The 24,810-nt window shown below is 45.9% G+C and overlaps 1 protein-coding gene across 2 annotated transcripts in view; it reads right to left on the bottom strand.

Annotated features, from left to right (window-relative positions):
- LONRF3 (LON peptidase N-terminal domain and ring finger 3) overlaps positions 1 to 24,402 on the bottom strand; it is a 47,124-nt gene extending 22,722 nt beyond the window's left edge. Inside the window, exons 1-3 of one of the 2 annotated variants that reach the window (XM_082263495.1) lie at positions 23,717 to 24,401; positions 1,935 to 2,053; positions 1,530 to 1,652 (exon numbers count right to left, since the gene is read on the bottom strand). In XM_082263495.1, coding sequence (XP_082119621.1) covers positions 1,530 to 1,652; positions 1,935 to 2,053; positions 23,717 to 24,290 — 816 coding nt within the window. In that variant the 5' untranslated portion in view covers positions 24,291 to 24,401. Of the gene's footprint in view, positions 1 to 1,529; positions 1,653 to 1,934; positions 2,054 to 23,716 lie in introns of both variants that reach the window. The other variant, XM_082263496.1, reaches the window with a different exon arrangement.
- Between the last annotated feature and the right edge of the window lie 408 nt (positions 24,403 to 24,810).

Here is a 24,810-nt window from a genome sequence, read left to right as displayed (position 1 = left end):
GAGAGGGAGGGGTTAATGTATGCCTGGTGCTTACTGACGTGTGGGGGGGGGAGGTGACTGTGTGACAGAAGGACAGATCGGATGTCCAGCTATGCTGAACAGTCCGATCTGTCACTCCCTGTCACTATGGAGATCCGCCCGCTGTGTTTACACACAGCGGGCGGATCTCCAGACTCGATCCCCGACGATCGGGGCAGAGCAGCGGCAATCGCCGCTGCTCCAACCCTGGCCCGACTCCCGCTGTGAATGAACACAGCGGGAGCGAGCCTCCGGCGGCGTGCGAGCGCCGCCCACAAGGGGCGGAGTCCAGCGACGTAGGTCTACGTCGCTGGACGGGATCGCGGCACTTTGCCGCAGTAGCCTCAATGTAAGCGGGGCTAAAGTGGTTAATCGTTCAGTGCCGGTTCACATTTGTGCGATACGGGAACGCTGCAAATATACAGCGTGTTCCCGCATCGCATCCGCACCCCTTGCAGTTCACACTGCCATATGCGTTACGCTGGGGGTGTCGATTAAAAGTTAATGACACCCCCAGATCAGATTGGAGTGCGATCCGCAAGTTCGCACAGAATCGGATCGCACTAGTGTGAACCACCATGCGATCCGATTCTGCTGTGGAATAAAAAAAGGGTCCTGTGCGAGTTAGGTGCGATTGCGGTGCGAATTCAGCCATACAAACTGTATGGCTGATTTTGCACCACACAGAGATCGCATGTCCTTTTAGGAGCAGTGCGCTTTTGCGTTTGCGTTTGGCTGCTGGATCTGTCACGCTGGGCTCCCCTATCTGTTGGCGCCGGATGTACTGAGGAGCAGGGCGTCCTTCTGAAGCCGACAGCCATCCTACCTAACGGTCTCTCGGCTCACCAGGTGTCTCCCTGAGGAACAGAACACCTTCCTGAAGCTGCTGGCCATCCTACTATCTGGTCTCTTGGCTCTCCAGACATCTCCCTCCTTCACCATCCCCTGCACCACCTCTTGGAGCTACTAACATCCAGCCGTGGACCCCTGTGTTCCTGCAGACCACCTAACAGATGAGCTATTTTATACTGTTTTAAATGTGAGCAGTTTTCCTGTACCTGCATTACCCTTTTAATTAAACTGATAACACTTAGAGGCGCTCTGCTTTTTGTTTTTATTTTCACTTTCAGAGCTGACTTCTCTCTGCAGCTGAGCTGGCCCTGAGTGTAATCTATTTCAGCCATCAACTACACCAGACTAATGACTATACATGAACTGCATACCCCTTGATGCTATATAGGTATGTGTGATGCGCCAACTCTTATCCTGCCTGAATTACATGCGATCTCTGTGATCGCACAAATGTGAACCGGCACTCAGGGCTGCATATGATTAAATGTTATCTTTACAATGATGCTATTCGTGTCATAGTAGACTAAAAATAACTCATACTACTAAATTTCTCAGTAAACCTGTATAAAAATGATGTTAACTGTAAGGGAAATATAAAATCCTTCAAATCGTTGTTCCAAGCTCAGGGAACACAGCAACATAAAAAAAGTTAATGGTACCTTTTGGGCTTCAGATTTTGCCGTTTTATTTTCACTATCAAGTACCAGACAGAAAAGAAATTCTTTTAAAGCATCTTCTATTTTTCCCAGGTTTGTCAATGCTTGTGCTTTCCTCAGATGCCCCTACAAAGGAATCCATATGTAGGTAAGTTATCTGTAACATGGGCTTTGTGAATAAAAAAAGAGAAGAGAAATGTTCATCGGCAAGCTGTGGCAACCAACCAGAAATGAACATCCACTCATCCAATCATAGTGAAATGAATTCTGATTGGTTGCTGGGGGTCACTATATATGGCATAGCACCACTTCTCTTTCCATCGCATTATTAAACAATACCATATACTGTACGTATGTTTCACATACTTTGTAGCTAACCATATATAATAAAACACTAATCATACTTACTTTTAACCAATGTGGCTGCAGTTTGCAGGCTGTTTCTGCATCAACCAGTGCCAGTTCATAAGACTTTAGACTGAGGTAAACCATGGAGCGGTTGCTATACAGTAAATGGTCAAGTGGTACTGCAATAAGAAGGGAAAGGGGAAAACACAAAGTTAAAATTCTTTCAGTACAAAGAATTTGAACATGCAAATAATTTGTGGAAATAACTTCTTGCAAGGAGATTAAAGTATATATACAAACGTGCACAGCCAATTTTTTTTTTTTTTTTTAATTGTATAAAGTAGGGAAAGCTAAAACCCCTATCTATTTTTTATTTTTTTTGTTCTATCTGTGTCCCATTGAGATTTACTTTTGCTATCTGTACCTGAGATGCAACGGGAAGTATGAGTAAATACCTAAAAAGTGAGAGGAATTCTCCTCTTAGTTGTCACTGGATGAGGTGCCCCATCAAAAGATTTACCATCACATCCTGTTCCATTTCATTCCTTAAAGCGGAGTTCCGGGCACAAAAACGAGATTTTTTTTTTGTGCCCCTCCGCTAGGTATGCCTCACCTGAAAAGGAATTGGGTAGTTATTTTTTTTTTTTTTGTTTACTTACATTGCAATTGAAGATCGAAGATACTCACCTCAGAGTACTTCCTCCCTCGGAGCCGCGGCTCACCCCGTCACTTCCTGCCTCGCTATGATTCCTGGGAGCTGAACGTCACAGCTCCCAGGAATCAATGCGACGGCACCGGCCCCGCTCGTCATTTCCGGGCGACGCTGCATTCCCCTGCTAAACAGCTTCTGGGAATGCCCAGAAGCTGTGGAGGAATGCGGCGTCGCGCCGGAAGTGACGAGAGGGGCCGGTGCGGGGCATTCTGGGACAAGAAGACGCGGAAGAAGACACAGAAGAGGACCGCGCCGGCTTCAGCTGCCCACAACAGAGATGGAAACGCTGTGGAAGAAATTTTATAAGTAAGTATTTCTTCTAAAAGGTAAGTGCGAACCGGGACAGATCAGAGGCTAGCCATTGTGGAATGTGCTAGCCCTGACTGTCCCGGGGGTATGTTCATTAAAAAATGACATCTGTGCCCGGAACTCCGCTTTAAAGAGAATGAATGCATTGAGATAAAAAGCCTTCTGTGTGCAGCAGCAGCCCTAATTCTTACCTGAGCCCCCTCCCTATCCATCGATGTCCACGAGTCCCTCGGCCGTCCGGGACTCTCCCTCCTGATTGTCTGAGACACAGCAGTGGTGCCATTGGCTTCCGCTGCTGTCAATCAAAGTCAGTTAGCCAGTCATAGGAGACGGGGCTGAACAGCAGCTACATGTCTGAATAGACACGGGGCTGCAGCTCGGCTCAGGTGCCCCCTAACATAGTGCTTGCTGTGGGGGCACTCAATAAGAAGGAGGGGCCAGGAGCAGCAAAGAGAGAACCAAGAAGAGGAGCATCCGGGCTGCTCTGTGCAAATCCACTGCACAGAGCATGTTATAAAAAAACAGACTTTACAATCACTTTAAATTGTGGATTTACCGTTACCTTTTGTTGCTGTAATAATGGTCATAACTAAAAATAGAGGGAATGAATCCACCTAGTGAGGACACAAATCTCAATAAAAACTTAAATAGAGTTCCAACCCTTCCTCTATCTAAGCAAAATGAAAATAAAAAAAAGATTTGCATGTACATACATCTAAAAGCAGACATTTTCACCCAAGGTTCCATCAAAGGTAGCATAAGGTTTCTTGAGCTGTGGTCAGTTGACTTCCAATCTGATAGTGTTTGCATATTTCCAACTTTAACACACTTGGCAGACCCAGCGGCATGACATCAATGATCTTTTTAGTTGTCTTTAAGGATGGCATACTTACTACCAACTGCAAAGGGCATTCTTCTCACCGATCACAAATGTAAAGGGCATTCTTCTCACCGATCACAAATGTAAAGGGCATTCTTCCCACTGACCACACATGCAAGGGGCAGTCTGATGAATGCATTTTACAAGGACTCCCTGAGACCTAAAACAATATTTCAAGTTTCCTTTAGGATAAAGGGGTTGAGTAAAGCTGCTTTTTTAACCACTTGCCGTCTGCTCACTAGAGCTCTACTGCGGCAAAGTGGTTTCGTGATCGTCTGGCGACGTAGTCCTACGTCGCCAGACATTCCCCTCTCTCGGCGGCGGAGGCTCGCTCCCGCTGTATTCAGTCACAGCGGGAGTCGGGCCAGGGGAGGAGCAGCGGTGATTGCCGCTCGCCGGGGATCTAGTGTGGAGATCCGCCTGCTTGTGTAAACACAAGCGGGCGGATCTCCTAAGTGACAGGCAGTGACAGATTGCAGAGTTCAGCATAGCTCCCCCCCACACACGTCAGTAAGCACCAGGCATACATTAACCCCTCCCTCTCCAATAAAATTAACCCCTTCCCTGCCAGTGTCATTTTTACAGTAACAGTGCATATTTATAGCACTGATTACTGCAGTAATGTCACTGGTACCCCCAAATGTGTCAAAAATGTCAGTCAAGGTTCCGATCTGTCCACCGCAATGTTGCTTATTGCAATGAATAAGCACAAGGTGTGAAACGTGTCTGCTGTCCAGTTTGTCTTGTGTTCCTGTCTGATGTTGTACCTTTGATTTGAAGAATAAAACTCAAGTTTCCAAGTTCCTGGGTCTGGAAGTGCCACTTTCTTTTCTACTTATCTAAACCCAAAGGGAAAGCTGTAAAATTGCTGTCTAAAGATCCATACACATGATAAGGAAATTGTCCGATGAGTGATCTGTCAATTTTCGGATTGTTAGTATGGTGCTTTTGACAGCCGATTACGTATTTTCATACGACAAAAACTGGATGTGCAGGCTATAAAATTTTTATCGTATGTAAAAACAACGTCCGATTTTCATTTAATTAGTACAGTTTTCGTCTGAAAAAAATCACAAGAGCAAGACTAGGCATGCTCAGAAACTAAAGAATACATACAAAACAATTCAACAAATGACATCACTTCTGAAGTTGAATTCTGTCGTACGGGAATTTTTATATGAAAGTAACCTCTTCACTTTCCATATGAGACTAGCATGCAACAAAAAAAACTAAAGAAAATGTGTCTGATAATCTGATCGTGTGCACGAGGCTTAACTGTCTTTAGATGAAGTGGTTGCATTCGTTTCATTTTTGGGACCTTTTTTCACTTTTTCACCTGCCAACTCTCTCAATAACATACTTCCTGCCCCAGGGTGACAACTTTCACAGTCCTAGATCTACAGAAGAACAACATTGTCATCCTAGGCTGCTCTCCTAAATTGGAGCTATATAAACACTCCTTCCTCTCCTAATCTCTACACCACAGGAAGTTACAAGGACATACAATTTGTAACAGGATCAATAGGTGATTTTTTGTACTTGCAGAGAATATATGTAGCCTGATAAAAGAAAGCTAATGCAGCCACCACATCTAAGAAATAGTATGCTGCGCCATATATTACATTTTTATTCTTCGGTTTAGGTATACTTTTAAAAAATACTTATAAAGAGCCATCATCATGTAAATTGTGAAATGGCATGACTGAAAGATCACATTTTTATTTATGCTTAAAGATCTCTTAGTTAAAGGCTGAAGAACTGTTCCAATATTCAGAATATAGGCCAGGCCCAGCTTTCAATAGTTTTGGTCCTTTCTATTAATGGTCTGACCCAAAACATGTGCTGGGCTGCAAAGCAGGGTTGGGAGGATAGGATTGTTGTGCCAACACTGGGCAAGTCAGGCGGTATTAACAACGCTACAAAAATCTGGCATTTGGTATCCTTTAGAAATTTCTGATGACGGGGCAGAAAATCAGATCAATCGTCCACAGGACACTTCTAGAAACACTGTATGTTCTTCTAATTACAACTGTACATCTTTTAATAAAGCCTGGGAAAATCCGTATTTAGGTATCAACTAATATTAAAGGACGCTCTAAATGAAGATTTGAAGTATACAGGCGGTACCCGGGTTACAAACATTCGACTTACAAATGACTCCTACTTACAAATAGAGAGAGACAACAGGAAGTGAGGAGAAATCTCCCCCTAGGAAGGGAAATTCACTCCTGGAAGAGTTCTCATGGGAAAAAGGTGTTTCCACTGAGGTTCGGTTCACATTAGTGCGATCACAGAGATTGCATGTAATTCGGAGCGCACTGCTCCTAAATTACATGTGATCTCTGTGCGGTGCAAATTTCAGCCATACAGTTTGTATGGCTGAATTCGCACCGCATCAGCACTATGGACCCCTTTTTTTTTTATCCGCAGCAGAATCGGATTGCATGGTGGTTCACACTAGTACAGGGGTGTTAACCCTTCCCTATGCTATCCAAAAAACTTAAAAATTATTCTTTTGGCTGCAGTTAAACTTAAAAAATGTACCTGTTCCAACTTACAAACAAATTCGACTTAGGAACAAACCCACAGTCCCTATCTTGTTTGTAACCCGGGGACCGCCTATACTATAGACCCGGCAAATTTACTGAGCAGGACATAAGCGAAGGGACATTATGTGTTTATTTCCATGCGTTTGCAAGCTCATTTTAATAAGTTAAGGAGGCAAAGTACCCTCATGTGGGGATATTTCATAAAGCATTTCTAAACACATTTATGATGTTAGGCTTCTAACGTTATTAAAAAGAAGGATGCTCATTAAAATGTAATTATTAGAGTAAGTTCTAACTATATAGTCATCTGGGAAGGAAAGTCCATGTCTATTAACATAATTAAATAGACCTTGATATGTCCAAATCCAGCGAAATGTATCTCACAGGGAGCGCAGACCGATAGTAATTTATACATATAGTATATGAGCATTCTAAATCTTTTCTCATCTCTTCAGGTTATGTTCTGAAGTTTTTCCAAACCAGAATGCCATACTGCTGTTTTATAGAGGAGCTACAGCCACATTTTATGTTTGTAGGACAAAGCAGGGAAGGGTAAAGCCTATTTTCATTGCTCTGTGTCCACTGTCAGCAGGATACAGAAAATATGTTCTAACCCTTCGTTCCTAGGAAAGTCTTTGTTTTGTTGTATTTGTCCCTCTTGGAGAGATTTCCTGTCTCGGTGACCACCATCAATAGGCCAAGAGGTGGGAGAAAGGTTTCTCAGATGGGACAAAGGCATCAATAAAAAGCTGACACACCTACCTCATTCTGACCAGGTTTGAGTAGACAAAGTGTAATTCCCTATCATACTCTATTGGGGTTATGTTACAATACCATAGTAGTCATACAGATAGGTAATTCAGTTTATTTATAAAGATTCAGCTGCCTGGTTGGATCCAACAGTCACATTGTATGGTGTATGAGTACAGGAACCCAAACCTGGATGCAGGTGCTGTTAAATCAGAATGAAATTGATCATGATTTGGGATTTAACCTAATGTAGGGGATCTGAACGTGTCCACAGACATCAGGTGTTCATTGTTAGATCTTGCTTATGGTGGATGAATTGGAAGAAATTACGTGTAATATGGCACAACAAGGGAGGACTGATTGGCTGGCCCCCTTTTTCTGGTTTATTGATCTGATAGGCAGCTAAACAGCCATGTAAAGGAGTACACACAGCAGGCTGACAACTATGCTGCTAATTGCAAGGCAGTGGCTTAGGCCCCTTTCACACGGGCGATCCGATGCGATCCGCCTGTCAGTTTTTCAGGCGGACCAGTTCGGATGCTCCATGCATCCCTATGGGGTAGCGGATGTCAGCGGAGACATCTTCGCTGACACCTGCTGATATCCGATTCCGTGAAATCCGGCTGGTTGGAAACCCTATTTTCCATCCGTCTGGCAGATCGGATTGGATGGGATTGGAGGAGATCTGATCTCCCCATAGAGGACAGCGGGGATCTGACAGCTTCGTCTGCTCAACGGGGATCGGCGGATCGATCCCCCGCTGAGCAGAACGGACTCCGTTCCGTGTGAAAAGACCCTTAATGTTGTCACTCTGCAACAGGAAGTGCTGCTACTGGTAACATCTCCAGCTAAAAACTGAGCAAGAAATCATAGAAAGTGATTTTCTTTATTAAACTGTATGCAGTGTGTTATAGTGTGAACATACTAAAAAGTAGATTTTAGCCCCGGTTCACATTAGTGCGATCACAGAGATCGCATGTAATTCGGAGCGCACTGCTCCTAAATTACATGTGATATCATGTGCGGTGCAAATTTCAGCCATACACTTTGTATGGCTGAATTCGCACCGCATCCACACTAAACTCGCACATGAGGCTTTTTTTTTTTATCTGCAGCAGAATTGGATCGCATAGTGGCTCACACTAGTGCGATCCGATTCTGTGCGAACTTGCAGATCGCAACTGGGGGTGTCGTTACCTTTTAATTGACACCCCCTGCGTATCGCATATGGCAGTGTGAACTGCCAGAGGTGCGGATGTGATGCGGGATCATGCTGCATATTCGCAGTTTTCCCGCATTGCACAAATGTGAACCGGCACTTACATTTTTGTTAAAATCAAGCCAGTTTATTTTCATATTTATATTCTACATGGGAACTGTAGCAAGTACTGGTTTCTATGAACTCTGTGAGAACACATTTTGAATTATTATTATTACTACATGCACACACACTTACAAACTATACATATAAAAAGTTGAAAAAAAAAAAAAAAACACAACATTAAAGAGGAAGTAAACCCTCCTCTGACACTTGTACCTATAGATAAGCCTATGATAAGGCTTACCTATAGGTACTGTAAATATCTCCTAAGCATGCACCATTTAGGAGATATTTACCTTACATGCAGCCAGTGATGTCACTGGCGCATGCGCTCTGAAGGAACGGCCGCTGGTGCTGTTCCTTCAGAACTCTGTGCCGTGACTGTCGGCTCCCGCGCGGGAGTGACGTCACCGCGGCTCCGGCCAATCAGATGGCTGGATGCCGCGATCCCGGAAGACGGGTGACTGGACATGTCGCCCGTCATACAGGTAAGCGGACGGCACGGCGGGGGCTCGTTCTAAGGTAAGTATTTCATAATGAGCTTGTATGCGATGCATACTAGCTCATTATGGGTTTCTTTTTCAGGGTGAAAAAGAAAAAAAAAAAAAAAGGGTTTACAACCTCTTTAAAGGCTCATTTTCACTTGCCCCCCAACTGCCCCCCTAAAAAGGAAATGCAGACAGCGTTGTCACTGCAAGAATATACCCACTGTCATGTTCGGCGGGCAGTACCTCGACTGTATGTGACCCATTTAAGTGAATAACGCAGTGTTACAACCTTCCTGCAGCTGCATGTAATGCATGTAGTTGCAGCGCAGTAATGAAGCATTTACAGGGTTAAAACAGGTGGCGAGGAGGTGACATATTTCCTCTTCACTGCCTGTCAAATGCCTCTGAAAATCAAGCCACTGAGAATCACTTTTCAGAGGAGCAGCAAGGTTTGATGCACATCCAAACATAGCCTAACACCCAATGTTAAGATTATTTACATTAAAGAACTCCTGCTCTTATAATAGACTTTCACACGGGCGCTCAGTTTATTTAGTCTGTTCAGTCCCTATTTTTTTTTACGGACACGGGTGACACTTGTGTCATCCGCTCCGTATGTCCGCATATCATCCCATCCGTTTGCGGATGATATACGGACATAATGCATGTCCATAGGATTGCGGATGTCAGCGGATGACACCGCTGACATACGATTTTGCGTCCTTTCCGTTTTTTTAAACGGAAGAAAAATAGGGTTCTGTTACGTTCCAAAAAACGGAACAGAACTGAAAGGACGCAAATCGGATGTCAGCGGATGGTCATCCACTGACATCCGCAATCCCATTGACATGCATTATGTCCGTATATCACCCGCAAACGGATGGGGTGACATGCGGACATACGGAGCGGATGACACAAGTACGCTGATAATGTTACAGAATAAGAAGGTATCTAGAGGTGAACATACCTTTATTATCCTAATTCCCTCGGCACTTCAAAATCATAGCATGTCAATTGTTTAAAACTTGACCATTGTAAACAAATCAGGAATTACCTAATTGTGCGCCTCTTCATTTGGGGCTACCAAGGTATGTGAAGACACCTCTAAAGTGCTTGTTTTGCAGTCACAATATCACTTTATTAACCCAACAAGATCATCACATTTACTTAAATATCTAGAAAGATTACATTCAAAAAACACATTTCAATGGCTCCTATATGTTGTTACATTGACCTGCAGTAATGGAAGTAAAGCAGCGATGACTGCCTTATGTAACCATGCTGCAGTACTTCGGCAAGAAGAAAAAGCACAATAAGATTATTTCTGCTGGTTGTGACACTTCCATACATTCCAATTATACCATCATTGCCTGCACTGCTCTCTTATACTCTGTCTTTTTGTGACATTATGTGTGAAAAGAAACTGAACTGATCTTTAGAAAGATGTTTCACACTAAATAGTGTCATCAAAATGAATTGCCATGGCATCCAGAGTCCCATAGATGGAACACAAGCAACCCTACATTCATAAGTGACATGTTCATTTGGGAATTCTAAGGGATCACCTAGAAATATTACTACTGTCTATCATGAAACAGAAGCAGTGCACGACGTGTACTTAAAGCTCAGCTCCAGGCAGATATAAAATGCAAAAACCAATGAAGCTCTGCAATCCTTTATACATCTCTATGTGTTTTTAATTACAATTTGACTTGGTATCAGGTCTTGCAATTCCCTTTGCAGAGTTCAGACTGGGGGGGGGGGGGGGGCTGCACAAAGAGCCAATCAGATGTGTTACAGTGCAATTAGCATGCTGATAGGAGGGGAGAGCAGAATGATAAATTCTCTCATGTGTACACTGCTTCTTTTTTCACTGTCCAGTCACAGGGTGTCTGACAGACAGTACTACGGGCTGGTTCACACCTGTGTGGTACATTTTACACACAATTTTAGCACTGAACTCTATAGAATGCACCTTTTGATGGTAGCACATCATTAAAAGCATGCAGGACTTTAAATGTGCTTTCATCAAAACACATGTACTAATGAAATTTAATGGTAGCACGCCTAAGAACGCGTGTAAACCGTGCCTAAACGTACCTCAAAGGTATGAACTGGCCTTTAGTGTGTGACAAAGTTATGTAAAGGCATGGATGGTCAAAAATACAGATCCTTCCAGCAACAAAAGCTACTTCCATATACAGTATGCATTTCATCTGTGTATTTAGTGGCTTTTCAAGCGTTCAGCTTTAATGCCTTCCTTTTCTCTTTGAATGAAGAATGACTGGCCCTGTCGCAAAAGAGATTTTTCAACCGTTCATTCAACCTAATATTATTAGTCAGTAATGTGTGACCAGCTGTAGCCTTTCTAACATGAATGCATTGCAGAGCTTCAGCTCTAAAAACTACCTGTGTGTACCAGGCTTTACATGTATAGTAAATGCAAAATATTGGTCTCAGAATCGATCCTGTCCATGGATGCTATAGGAGGATATAGCTATAGCTGCCTGTTACACAAGTACAGTATATAGCCATAGCTGTTATACAAGTACAGTATATAATTATAGCTGTTCTAGAAGAATATATAACCATAAGCTGGTATAAAAGTACAGTATATACCATAAATGCTATATATTTTCTATACGCTATTCTGTATACTGTATATTCCCATACTTAACATATATAAGAATAGCAGTTACAGACGTACAGTATATAGCCATAGCTATTCTAGAAGTAGAATATAGAACTATAGATGTTCTGGAAGTAGAGTATAGAACTGTGCTATAGATGTTGTAGGTGTAGAATATATAATGATAGATGTTCTTGAAGTAGAGTATATAAATGTTCTAGAAGTAGAGTATAGAATAATACATGTTCTAGATGTAGAGTATACAGTATAATGATAGATGTTCTAGAAGTAGAGTACAGTAAACCCACGCTCCATCGCGGTTTAATTTTTGCGGTCCTGGTATATTGCGGGATATATAATGGATGTTCTAGGTGTAGAATATATAATGATAGATGTTTAAGAAGTAGAGTATAGAATAATAGATGTTCTAGAAGTAGAATATACAGTAGAATGATAGATGTTCTAGAAGTAGAATATACAGTATAAAGATAGATGTTCTAGAAGTAGAGTACAGTAAACCCCCGCTCCATCGCGGTTCAGTTTTTGCCTTCCTGGTATATTGCGTTTTTTTTTGTAATGTTATTTTACTATATAAATCATTAAAAATGAAATATTTTTGTATTTTTCCATAGCTCTTGCTATGTCTCTCAGTATCTTTTATGTGTTTAAATGATTTTCTAATTTCTATTGTTTTAAAAGTGTGTTTAAAGACCTTAAAATGCTTTTACACGTACAGTGACCGTAAAAAAAAACATGCCTACAATGCATATTAATAGGGTTTTTCTATTTCGCGGCTGGGTCCGGAACGTAATCCCCGCAATGGAGGGGGGTTTACTGTATCTGATAGATGTTCAAGAAGTAGAGTATATAACGATAAATGTTCTAGAAGTAAAATCTATAATGAAAGATGCTCTAGAAGTAGATTATATAATGATAAATGTTCTAGAAGTAGAGTATATAAAAATAGTTACTGTAGAAGTAGTGTATCTAAACCTAGAAGTATATATAACCATAGCTGTTCTAGAAGCACACATACATTGTACTTATTGAATCCAACACAATTATTTTTCTGCCAGTACTGTGGAACCAAACTTCCAGTATTGTACTGAGTAACAAGTCAAATGCAAACTGTTCCCATTTGCAGTACAAGTTTGAAAATAAGGGCAACCATCAGGACGGTGAGTCTGAGCAACAAGACTGCCTCCTCTTTCTGTCTCCCAGGTTATGTCAGCCCAGTTTTCAAGTATTCATTTATCAGAGAAATTCTAATGCGATCAGGAATTGACATACTACAGCAGACGTCCCCCACTATTTGCTCAGATACGCTGTCTATGTAGGTCCATTAAACAAGCTTTTCTTCTTGCCATGTAAAATCAACCAAATGTGGTTTCTATAATACAGACTGTGTAAAATATTCCACTTATCTGTTTTAAATTGCAGTCTATGTTGAAAAAGGTTGCCAATGTTTGACCTAGTTCTTTGTTACCTCACTGGTTATACAATGATTGGAAGGGAGGAGGGGGCAGGGAGACTGGCAGACGGTATATTCTTTATAGTTATGCAACTCTGCTCTCCTGACCCAATTTCTCTACATAGCGACACTTCCCAAGGAGCAAACCGGTCAGGCTTCTTGTAAAGAGCATGTGGTGCTGTATTAATAGACTGGGAAAATGTCTGTGTAGAGCGAATAGAATACCCCGCGCTATTTACAGGTAAAACGTTCAAAACCCTGCGTGACAAACACAAATGTCTAGAAAGAACAGGACAGAACTCGAATTCTATTACTTTGTCATTTCAGGATTGAAGAAGTGACAATTATTTCTTTATTGTATAATATTGTAACACACAAATAATAAACACCGTTAGATAATGCAATGGAAAATACAAATATTCTGTAACATTCTCAGCAGAAATAAATATTTCTATATCCTTTGCCTATAGCTGCATAGTATAGTAATGTATGCCTTATAGCCTGCAGGCACAGATATGTCAATGCCCCAAAAAGATGGCGGCATATGTAATCGCTGACCATCAGAGACTCCGTCAGTGAGAAGATAGGGGTATTCTATCACCACCTACCTGCTGGACCTGTAACTTACCTAGATCACTTGTGTCAATGTCCTCCTGTGGAATCGTCTCACTCTTCTGAATTATTAGCCAGGGGATGAGCTGTAATAGTGAAGACACATCTCACCACTGCGGGTTATGGGGAGTCAACAGGTTGAACCTGCTAGCCTCCATCCAACCAGTTTAGGTGGACCTGCCATTACAGAGTATGATCACCTAAACCTGACAATTCAGTACCTAGTGGGCACAAGCATGTTCGAATACTCACTAGCGTCTTGCATATATCCGATGCTCAAGGTGGCACTCATCAGCTGAATCTAAAAGGCTGACCCCGATTAACCCCCAGTAGCTGCTACTGCAGAGCCTGCATTTGAGGCTAAAGTGGAGCTCCAGTCCCCCCACCAAAAAATTAAAAGTCAGCAGCTACAAATACTGTAGCTGCTGTCTTTTAATATTAGGACACTTACCTGCCCAGGTATCCCACCATATCAGCACCCCAGTTGATTTTTCAATCGGCTCTCTGGTGCCGCCATGTCTTGTAAGGGAAACAGGCAGTGAAGCCTTGCGGCTTCACAGCTGGTTCCTTATTGCACATGCGCAAAGTGCACTGTTCTTTGTGAATGGCCTGGCGACAGGGGATGGAGGCTAAACTTCCGGGTGACCTCGGCATGGCGAAATCACCAGGAAGTGGGAGTGGATAACCATCAAAAACAGGTACCCCGTCCCCCTACCCCCCCAAAGGTGCCAAATGAGGCAGCACAGGGTGTAGCTCCGCTTTAATGTAACTGTGTTAACCACTTGCCGACCGCCGCATGACTATTTACTGCGGCGGTCAGCCCCTCACAGGCAAAGCGACGTAGTACCACGTTGCTAGCCTGTGAGGGTCTCGGGAGGGAACGCGCGCCGCCGAAGGCGTTCTCCCGCTTCCACGTGGTCACGGACCCCCCCGCGCATGTGACCGGCGGACCCGATCGTCCGCCGGTCACTCGCGATCGTCGGTGGAGATGGCGAAAGGCAGGCGGCTGATGTAAACAAGCCGCCTGTCCTTCTCCCCTGTGTAGGAATAGTGATCATACGGTTCTACTATGTAGGACCGTTGATCACTGTTCCTACACCTCAAGCCACAGCCAATCACAGTTAGAATCACGCCCCTAGGGACACACATAACCCCTCCCTCTCAAAAAAGTTAACACCTTCACTGCCAGTGTCATTTTACAGTAACAGTGCATATGTATAGCACTGATTACTGTAGTAATGTCACTGGTAACCCCAAAAGTGTCAAAAATGTCAGTCCGCCGTAATGTCGCAGTACCGCAAAAAAAAAAAAAAATCGCAGATTGCCGCCATTACGCGTTAAAAAAAAAACAACAAAAATGACAAAAAATCTTTCCCTTTGTTAGTAAACGCGATAACTTTTGCGCAAACCAATCAAAATATGCTTTTTGCGATTTTTTTTTTTTACCAAACATATGTAGCATAAAACAAATTGGCCGATAATGTTAAAAAATTTTGATTTTTACATTTTTTTGGGGAATTTCATATAAAAAAAATTGAAAAATATTGTTATTTTTGCAAAATTGAAGCTTTTTTTTGTTTATGGCGCATGATCAAAAAAATCACACAGGTGATCAAATACCACCAAAAGAAAGCTTTGTTTGTGGGGAAAAAAGGACGTCAAATTCGTTTAGGTACAGCGTCGCACGAACGCGCAATTGTCCGTTAAAGTCACGCAGTGCCGAATCACAAAATAGGCCCTGGTCAGGAAGGGGGTAAAATCTTCCAGGGCTTAATTGGTTAATAATGTGGTCAGGTTCCTGGCAAGGAAAACTCATTTTTAGGAAGGCTTCAGGTGCCAGGGGGTGGCTTCAGTAATTACCAAGGAATGGTTCTGTCAAATCAAGGGAACCTAAGAGTTCCTGAGAAGAGAGGGTCTAGTTCCTGGAGGTAAGCTGCCCACATATGCTTCACTTCCACCACTGCCCATTCAACAGAGTCATTCGTTTTGGGTAGAATTAGCTGTGAACCCCTTCTGTTCCGCACTTATGATTTAATTAAATAAAAAGACAGATGGATATATATTAGGCTCATAAATACCAAAGTGACGCTCCATCCACATTATTGTCTTTGGATAGAGAGTCCAGGTCCAGGTAGAGTTAGGGTCCTTTTACATTGGTCCATTTAAAAACGTGGTAAAAATGCATATCAAGTTTTTGGTGCATTTTCTGTCTGCCTGACCCCAAGCACGCACTTGTTAAACATGGACATGTGACTCAAAAATTGCATCAGAAACCCAACCGTTGTGCATTTTTTATGCATTTTACATTGATTTCAAAGATTTAAAAGGGAAATATTTCTATTGCAGGGTAAAAGCAAAGCAAAAACACAGTGTGAAAGGCTCCCTAAAAGTAATTTTGGCTGTCTTTATCCCCACTGGGTCAATTTCCCTTCACTTCCTGTGCCAGTGACCAACTCTTATTATGACAGGAAGTGAGAAAAATCTCTCCAACAGGGGAACAAACAGAAAGCAAAACCTTCCAGCGCTTCCCCAATCCCACTAGAAAAAATATGCCTCTTCTGTCCCGGTGACACCCCATAACTAGGAAGGGGAAATCTCCCCTAAGGGGATACAGTCAGCAACTAAAAAAAAAAATCAAACTGATACAGGTCTCAACCCCTCCCACACTGTTCAAAAAAAAAAAGTTTTGCCTGGAGTTCCACTTTAAAGGTAACCTGGCACAGTACTATAAAAATCAGTGCCATTGGTGAGCTCCGGAAGTCCCTTGTCACCAACGCAGGATATATGCCAATCCCACCTTGGGAGTTATGCCCATCACCACCCCCCCCCCCAAATCACAGAACCTAAAAATCACACCCCAGCAACCAATAGAAATGTTTGCTCTTTTTCCTTTTCTAAGTTATACATGTAAGCAGGGTTATAGAAATAAAAAAGAAAAAAAAAAGAAAAATCAATCAATAAAGTGGCTAATTGGCAGTTTGGCACACACACAAATGGTGTTTCTACACCAATCACATTACCTGATATCCAGTATGTATAGTGTAATACTCACTAACAGAATTCTAGTATATTCCACAAGAAGGAAGAAGGTCATTTTTGTGTGTAGTGTGATAGCTGGAATCACTGGGTCAGATGATCTCTCTCTGTGGAATGTATCACTAATAACTCATTCCTCTACAGTCCATGGCCAATTACACTAATAGGAGTGCTTACACAAGGAACACAATCATCTGAGCCATACTTTAACCCTTCATCTCTTCTTATTGTCAACTGCTTCTAACAGATGCTTACATAGTCTCACTGCATTTTTAAAAAGCATTGTTAACCGCAAAGTCCTGTCTTTAGTCTAGACCAGCTTTTCTCCACCTTACTCTAGTTTTCAGATTTCAGGGTACCCCAGCTAAAATAAATTGATTGAGGGTCATGGGAAGAATGTCCTATACACTGGTAATCAGTGGAAAGAAAGTCCCCTTACATTGGTGATCAGTGAAAAGCCCCCTTACACTGGTGATCAGTGGGAAGAAAGCCCCCTTACATTGGTGATCAGTGGGAAGAAAGCCCCCTTACACTGGTGATCAGTGGGAAGAATGCCCCCTTACACTGGTGATCAGTGGGAAGAATGCCCCCTTACACTGGTGATCAGTGGGAAGAATGCCCCCTTACACTGGTGATCAGTGGGAAGAAAGCCACCTCACACTGGTGATCAGTGGGAAGAATGCCCCCTTACACTGGTGATCAGTGGGAAGAATGCCCCCTTACACTGGTGATCAGTGGGAAGAATGCCCCCTTACACTGGTGATCAGTGGGATGAATGCCACCTTACACTGGTGATCAGTGGGATGAATGCCACCTTACACTGGTGATCAGTGGGAAGAAAGCCCCCTTACACTGGTGATCAGTGGGAAGAAAGCCCCCTTACACTGGTGATCAGTGGGAAGAATGCCCCCTTACACTGGTCATCAGTGGGAAGAATGCTCCCTTACACTGGTGATGGGTGGGAAGAATGCTCCCTTACACTGGTGATCAGTGGGAAGAATGCCCCCTTTCACTGGTGATCAGTGGGGAGGATGCCCCCTTACACTGGTGATCAGTGGGAAGAATGCCCTTACACTGGTGATCAGTGGGAAGAATGCCCCCTTACACTGGTGATCAGTGGGAAGAATGCCCCCTTACACTGGTGATCAGTGGGAAGAATGCTCCCTTACACTGGCGATCAGTGGAAAGAATGCCCCCTTACACTGGCGATCAGTGGGAAGAATGCCTCCTTACACTGGCGATCAGTGGGAAGAATGCCTCCTTACACTGGCGATCAGTGGGAAGAAAGCCCCCTTACACTGGTGATCAGTGGGAAGAATGCCCCCTTACACTGGTCATCAGTGGGAAGAATGCCCCCTTACACTGGTCATCAGTGGGAAGAATGCTTCCTTACACTGGCGATCAGTGGGAAGAATGCCCCCTTACACTGGTGATCAGTGGGAAGAATGCCCCCTTACACTGGTGATCAGTGGGAAGAAAGCTCCCTTACATTGGTGATCAGTGGGAAGAATGCCCCTTACACTGGCGATCAGTGGGAAGAAAGCTCCCTTACACTGGCGATCAGTGGGAAGAATGCCCCCTTACACTGGTCATCAGTGGGAAGAATGCCCCCTTACACTGGTCATCAGTGGGAAGAATGCCCCCTTACACTGGTCATCAGTGGGAAGAATGCCCCCTTACACTGGTCATCAGTGGGAAGAATGCTCCCTTACACTGGCGATCAGTGGGAAGAATGCCCCCTTACACTGGCGATCAGTGGGAAGAATGCCCCCTTACACTGGCGATCAGTGGGAAGAATGCCCCCTTACACTGGTGATCAGTGGGAAGAATGCCCCCTTACACTGGTGATCAGTGGGAAGAATGCCCCCTTACACTGGAGATCAGTGGGAAGAATGCCCCCTTACACTGGTGATCAGTGGGAAGAAAGCTCCCTTACACTGGTGATCAGTGAGAAGAAAGCCCCCTTACACTGGTGACCCGGGGGAAGAATGCCCCCTTACACTAGTGATCAGTGGGAAGAATGCCCCCTTACACTGGTGATCAGTGGGAAGAATGCCCCCTTACACTGGCGATGAGTGGGAAGAATGCCCCCTTACACTGGCGATCAGTGGGAAGAATGCCCCCTTACACTGGTGATCAGTGGGAAGAATGCCCCCTTACACTGGTGATCAGTGGGAAGAATGCCCCCTTACACTGGAGATCAGTGGGAAGAATGCCCCCTTACACTGGTGATCAGTGGGAAGAATGCCCCCTTACACTGGTGATCAGTGGGAAGAAAGCTCCCTTACACTGGTGATCAGTGAGAAGAAAGCCCCCTTACACTGGTGACCCGGGGGAAGAATGCCCCCTTACACTAGTGATCAGTGGGAAGAATGCCCCCTTACACTGGTGATCAGTGGGAAGAATGCCCCCTTACACTGGTGATCAGTGGGAAGAAAGCCCCCTTACACTGGTGACCCGGGGGAAGAATGCCCCCTTACACTGGTGATCAGTGGGAAGAATGCCCCCTTACACTGGTGATCAGTGGGAAGAATGCCCCCTTACACTGGCGATCAGTGGGAAGAAAGCTCCCTTACACTGGCGATCAGTGGGAAGAATGCCCCCTTACACTGGTCATCAGTGGGAAGAATGCCCCCTTACACTGGTCATCAGTGGGAAGAATGCCCCCTTACACTGGTCATCAGTGGGAAGAATGCCCCCTTACACTGGTCATCAGTGGGAAGAATGCTCCCTTACACTGGCGATCAGTGGGAAGAATGCCCCCTTACACTGGCGATCAGTGGGAAGAATGCCCCCTTACACTGGCGATCAGTGGGAAGAATGCCCCCTTACACTGGTGATCAGTGGGAAGAATGCCCCCTTACACTGGTGATCAGTGGGAAGAATGCCCCCTTACACTGGTGATCAGTGGGAAGAATGCCCCCTTACACTGGTGATCAGTGGGAAGAATGCTCCCTTACACTGGCGATCAGTGGGAAGAATGCCCCCTTACACTGGTCATCAGTGGGAAGAATGCCCCCTTACACTGGTCATCAGTGGGAAGAATGCCCCCTTACACTGGTCATCAGTGGGAAGAATGCCCCCTTACACTGGTCATCAGTGGGAAGAAAGCCCCCTTACACTGGTGATCAGTGGGAAGAAAGCCACCTCACACTGGTGATCAGTGGGAAGAATGCCCCCTTACACTGGTGATCAGTGGGAAGAATGCCCCCTTACACTGGTGATCAGTGGGAAGAATGCCCCCTTACACTGGTGATCAGTGGGATGAATGCCACCTTACACTGGTGATCAGTGGGATGAATGCCACCTTACACTGGTGATCAGTGGGAAGAAAGCCCCCTTACACTGGTGATCAGTGGGAAGAAAGCCCCCTTACACTGGTGATCAGTGGGAAGAATGCCCCCTTACACTGGTCATCAGTGGGAAGAATGCTCCCTTACACTGGTGATGGGTGGGAAGAATGCTCCCTTACACTGGTGATCAGTGGGAAGAATGCCCCCTTTCACTGGTGATCAGTGGGGAGGATGCCCCCTTACACTGGTGATCAGTGGGAAGAATGCCCTTACACTGGTGATCAGTGGGAAGAATGCCCCCTTACACTGGTGATCAGTGGGAAGAATGCCCCCTTACACTGGTGATCAGTGGGAAGAATGCTCCCTTACACTGGTGATCAGTGGGAAGAATGCCCCCTTACACTGGCGATCAGTGGGAAGAATGCCCCCTTACACTGGTCATCAGTGGGAAGAATGCCCCCTTACACTGGTCATCAGTGGGAAGAATGCCCCCTTACACTGGTCATCAGTGGGAAGAATGCTCCCTTACACTGGCGATCAGTGGGAAGAATGCCCCCTTACACTGGCGATCAGTGGGAAGAATGCTTCCTTACACTGGCGATCAGTGGGAAGAATGCCCCCTTACACTGGTGATCAGTGGGAAGAATGCCCCCTTACACTGGTGATCAGTGGGAAGAATGCCCCCTTACACTGGAGATCAGTGGGAAGAATGCCCCCTTACACTGGTGATCAGTGGGAAGAATGCCCCCTTACACTGGTGATCAGTGGGAAGAAAGCTCCCTTACACTGGTGATCAGTGAGAAGAAAGCCCCCTTACACTGGTGACCCGGGGGAAGAATGCCCCCTTACACTAGTGATCAGTGGGAAGAATGCCCCCTTACACTGGTGATCAGTGGGAAGAATGCCCCCTTACACTGGCGATCAGTGGGAAGAATGCCCCCTTACACTGGCGATCAGTGGGAAGAATGCCCCCTTACACTGGTGATCAGTGGGAAGAATGCCCCCTTACACTGGTGATCAGTGGGAAGAATGCCCCCTTACACTGGAGATCAGTGGGAAGAATGCCCCCTTACACTGGTGATCAGTGGAAAGAATGCCCCCTTACACTGGTGATCAGTGGGAAGAAAGCTCCCTTACACTGGTGATCAGTGAGAAGAAAGCCCCCTTACACTGGTGACCCGGGGGAAGAATGCCCCCTTACACTAGTGATCAGTGGGAAGAATGCCCCCTTACACTGGTGATCAGTGGGAAGAATGCCCCCTTACACTGGTGATCAGTGGGAAGAAAGCCCCCTTACACTGGTGACCCGGGGGAAGAATGCCCCCTTACACTGGTGATCAGTGGGAAGAATGCCCCCTTACACTGGTGATCAGTGGGAAGAATGCCCCCTTACACTGGCGATCAGTGGGAAGAAAGCTCCCTTACACTGGTCATCAGTGGGAAGAATGCCCCCTTACACTGGTCATCAGTGGGAAGAATGCCCCCTTACACTGGTCATCAGTGGGAAGAATGCCCCCTTACACTGGTCATCAGTGGGAAGAATGCCCCCTTACACTGGCGATCAGTGGGAAGAATGCCCCCTTACACTGGCGATCAGTGGGAAGAATGCCCCCTTACACTGGCGATCAGTGGGAAGAATGCCCCCTTACACTGGCGATCAGTGGGAAGAATGCCCCCTTACACTGGCGATCAGTGGGAAGAATGCCCCCTTACACTGGTGATCAGTGGGAAGAATGCCCCCTTACACTGGTGATCAGTGGGAAGAATGCCCCCTTACACTGGCGATCAGTGGGAAGAATGCCCCCTTACACTGGCGATCAGTGGGAAGAATGCCCCCTTACACTGGTGATCAGTGGGAAGAATGCCCCCTTACACTGGTGATCAGTGGGAAGAATGCCCCCTTACACTGGTGATCAGTGGGAAGAATGCCCCCTTACACTGGTGATCAGTGGGAAGAATGCTCCCTTACACTGGCGATCAGTGGGAAGAATGCCCCCTTACACTGGTCATCAGTGGGAAGAATGCCCCCTTACACTGGTCATCAGTGGGAAGAATGCCCCCTTACACTGGTCATCAGTGGGAAGAATGCCCCCTTACACTGGTCATCAGTGGGAAGAATGCCCCCTTACACTGGTCATCAGTGGGAAGAATGCTCCCTTACACTGGCGATCAGTGGGAAGAATGCCCCCTTACACTGGTGATCAGTGGGAAGAATGCCCCCTTACACTGGTGATCAGTGGGAAGAATGCCCCCTTACACTGGTGATCAGTGGGAAGAATGCCCCCTTACACTGGAGATCAGTGGGAAGAATGCCCCCTTACACTGGTGATCAGTGGGAAGAATGCCCCCTTACACTGGTGATCAGTGGGAAGAAAGCTCCCTTACACTGGTGATCAGTGAGAAGAAAGCCCCCTTACACTGGTGACCCGGGGGAAGAATGCCCCCTTACACTAGTGATCAGTGGGAAGAATGCCCCCTTACACTGGTGATCAGTGGGAAGAATGCCCCCTTACACTGGTGATCAGTGGGAAGAAAGCCCCCTTACACTGGTGATCAGTGGGAAGAATGCCCCTTACACTGGTGATCAGTGAGAAGAATGCCCCTTACACTGGTGATCAGTGGGAAGAATGCCCCCTTACACTGGTGATCAGTGGGAAGAATGCTCCCTTACACTGGTGATCAGTGGGAAGAATGCTCCCTTACACTGGTGATCAGTGGGAAGAATGCTCCCTTACACTGGTGATCAGTGGGAAGAATGCTCCCTTACACTGGTGATCAGTGGGAAGAATGCTCTGGGTATTGATCGCTGGCCGCTTTCATTGCCTGGGCCGATATACTTGCAGGAATTCACTCAGCTTCAGCATTGCCAAATTTCTCCAGCGGGCTGCATGAGCACAGCTCTCTGCACAGGGCAGGCAGGAAACTTTATTGCAGAGACAAATCATCTCTTCTGCATTCCAAATCCTGCCTGGCCTGTTCACCCATTTTTACATCAAGTTCACTTTAAGACACAAGCAGCTAACCCTTGCATTGCGGGTGGAGCCCCACTCCATGAGAGACATTTTTGAGTTTACTGTTGGGTTCATCTTTAAAGCCCAACTCCGGGCAAAAAAAAGTTCTAATTACTACACAGATCAACCACTTGTTTTGTCCAGGGCAGAGGAGATAGCTGTATACTCACCCAATCCTCCATTCCACTGGCAAACGGTGCTCCCCCACGATCCAGCAGTGGACTGTTCCTGGCATCCTCACATCTGGAGTGGGTGTATGGGCTTGATGAGCAGGAGCAGTCCACTGCACAAGACTGTGAGGGTCGGAGCCACAGGAACTGGTCTTGTAGGATGGGGATTGGGTAATTATATTTGGGTTCTCCGATCGCCTAGGTCAGGGTTTCTCATCCAGAGTTCTGTGGAAGGAAATGGATGAGAAAGGCTGATCTAGACAAAAAGAAGCAGTTGACCCGCATAGTGTGGGCACAGCACCAGCCCCCCCCCCAATCCCCCCACCCCCACATAGGGTAACTTTTTTTTTTTGTTTGGGCTTTACCATTCCTTTAAATCAGATGCAGATATGAGCGGGTGGGGATGGATGCCCTGTGACCCCAGCGATGCCACAGGAAGGGGGCACACAACCAGAGGCAGATATGAGCGGGTGGGTATGGATGCCCTGTGACCCCAGCGATGCCACAGGAAGGGGGCACACAATCAGAGGCAGCTATGAGCGGGTGGGGATGGATGCCCTGTGACACCGGCGATGCCACAGGAAGGGGGCACACAATAAGGAGTCCATTACCTAATGTGATGGCCTGGGTATATCTGTCCAGTGCTTCTTCCAATCGGTTGTCCTTGTACAGGGCACTGCCCTCCTGGGTGAGCCTGGCAGCCTGGTCCTGGCAGGGGAACCACTTGCTGATGACATTGCTGAGCAGCACATTGATTCTATAGTGATGGTGGGTTTCCTCCTGACACACTCCGCACTGCCCCCCATCCAGGCACTTCCTGCAGAAGGTGTGCCCACATGGCACAGTCACCGGCTCATACAGCATGCCCAGGCACCCCGCACATGTCAGGACCCCCCAGCGGCTCCTCTCCGGGGATGGCGGCTCTCTTCTCCGGATCTCCTCTGCCAGGAGAGATACCAAAGTCTCCATCTGTTCCTCACACAGCGAGTCCTCAGCCGCCGCCTCCTGGTACAAGCTGAAGGCATCGTGTATCTTCCCTGTACATGCCAGGCACTGTGCCCGCCAGTCCACCACCCCGGCCGGCTGCCGCTCATACATCTCACATGCCAACTGGAAGTTTTTCGCCTGGAAAGCCTGGGCGGCAAACTCCAGCATTAGACGGTCTTCTGCCTCCTGGGTGCCCATCCTGCCTTGTCCCCGGACCGGGCTTCTCTCATTTCCCCCCTCCGGGGTCCCTGAGCTGCTCCATTCCTGCAATACGCCGAATAAGAGCCGTCCACACAAGTGTTATATAAAGCGCCGTCATGTGACGCGCAGCGCCGCTTCCCATTGGTCGGCCTCCTTCAAATTGTTACAAAACCTCACTGGCTTTTATAACAGGATTCCAGGTCTGTGTCATTGTCTGTGAGAGGAATGCCAGCTGTGTACCTACCTCTGAGAGGAATGCCAGCTGTGTACCTACCTCTGAGAGGAATGCCAGCTGTGTACTTACCTCTGTGAGAGGAATGCCAAAAGTGCACTTACCTCTGTGAGAGGAATGCCAGCTGTGTACCTACCTCTGAGAGGAATGCCAGCTGTGTACTTACCTCTGTGAGAGGAATGCCAGCTGTGTACCTACCTCTGAGAGGAATGCCAGCTGTGTACTTACCTCTGTGAGAGGAATGCCAGCGGTGTACTTACCTCTGTGAGAGGAATGCCAGCTGTG

This window comes from Pelophylax lessonae (genome assembly GCF_965119305.1).
Source record: "Pelophylax lessonae genome assembly, chromosome: 7".
NCBI lineage: Eukaryota > Metazoa > Chordata > Amphibia > Anura > Ranidae > Pelophylax > Pelophylax lessonae.
Note: the sequence above shows the minus strand (reverse complement) of the source record. Positions and strands in the feature narration are given on the sequence as shown.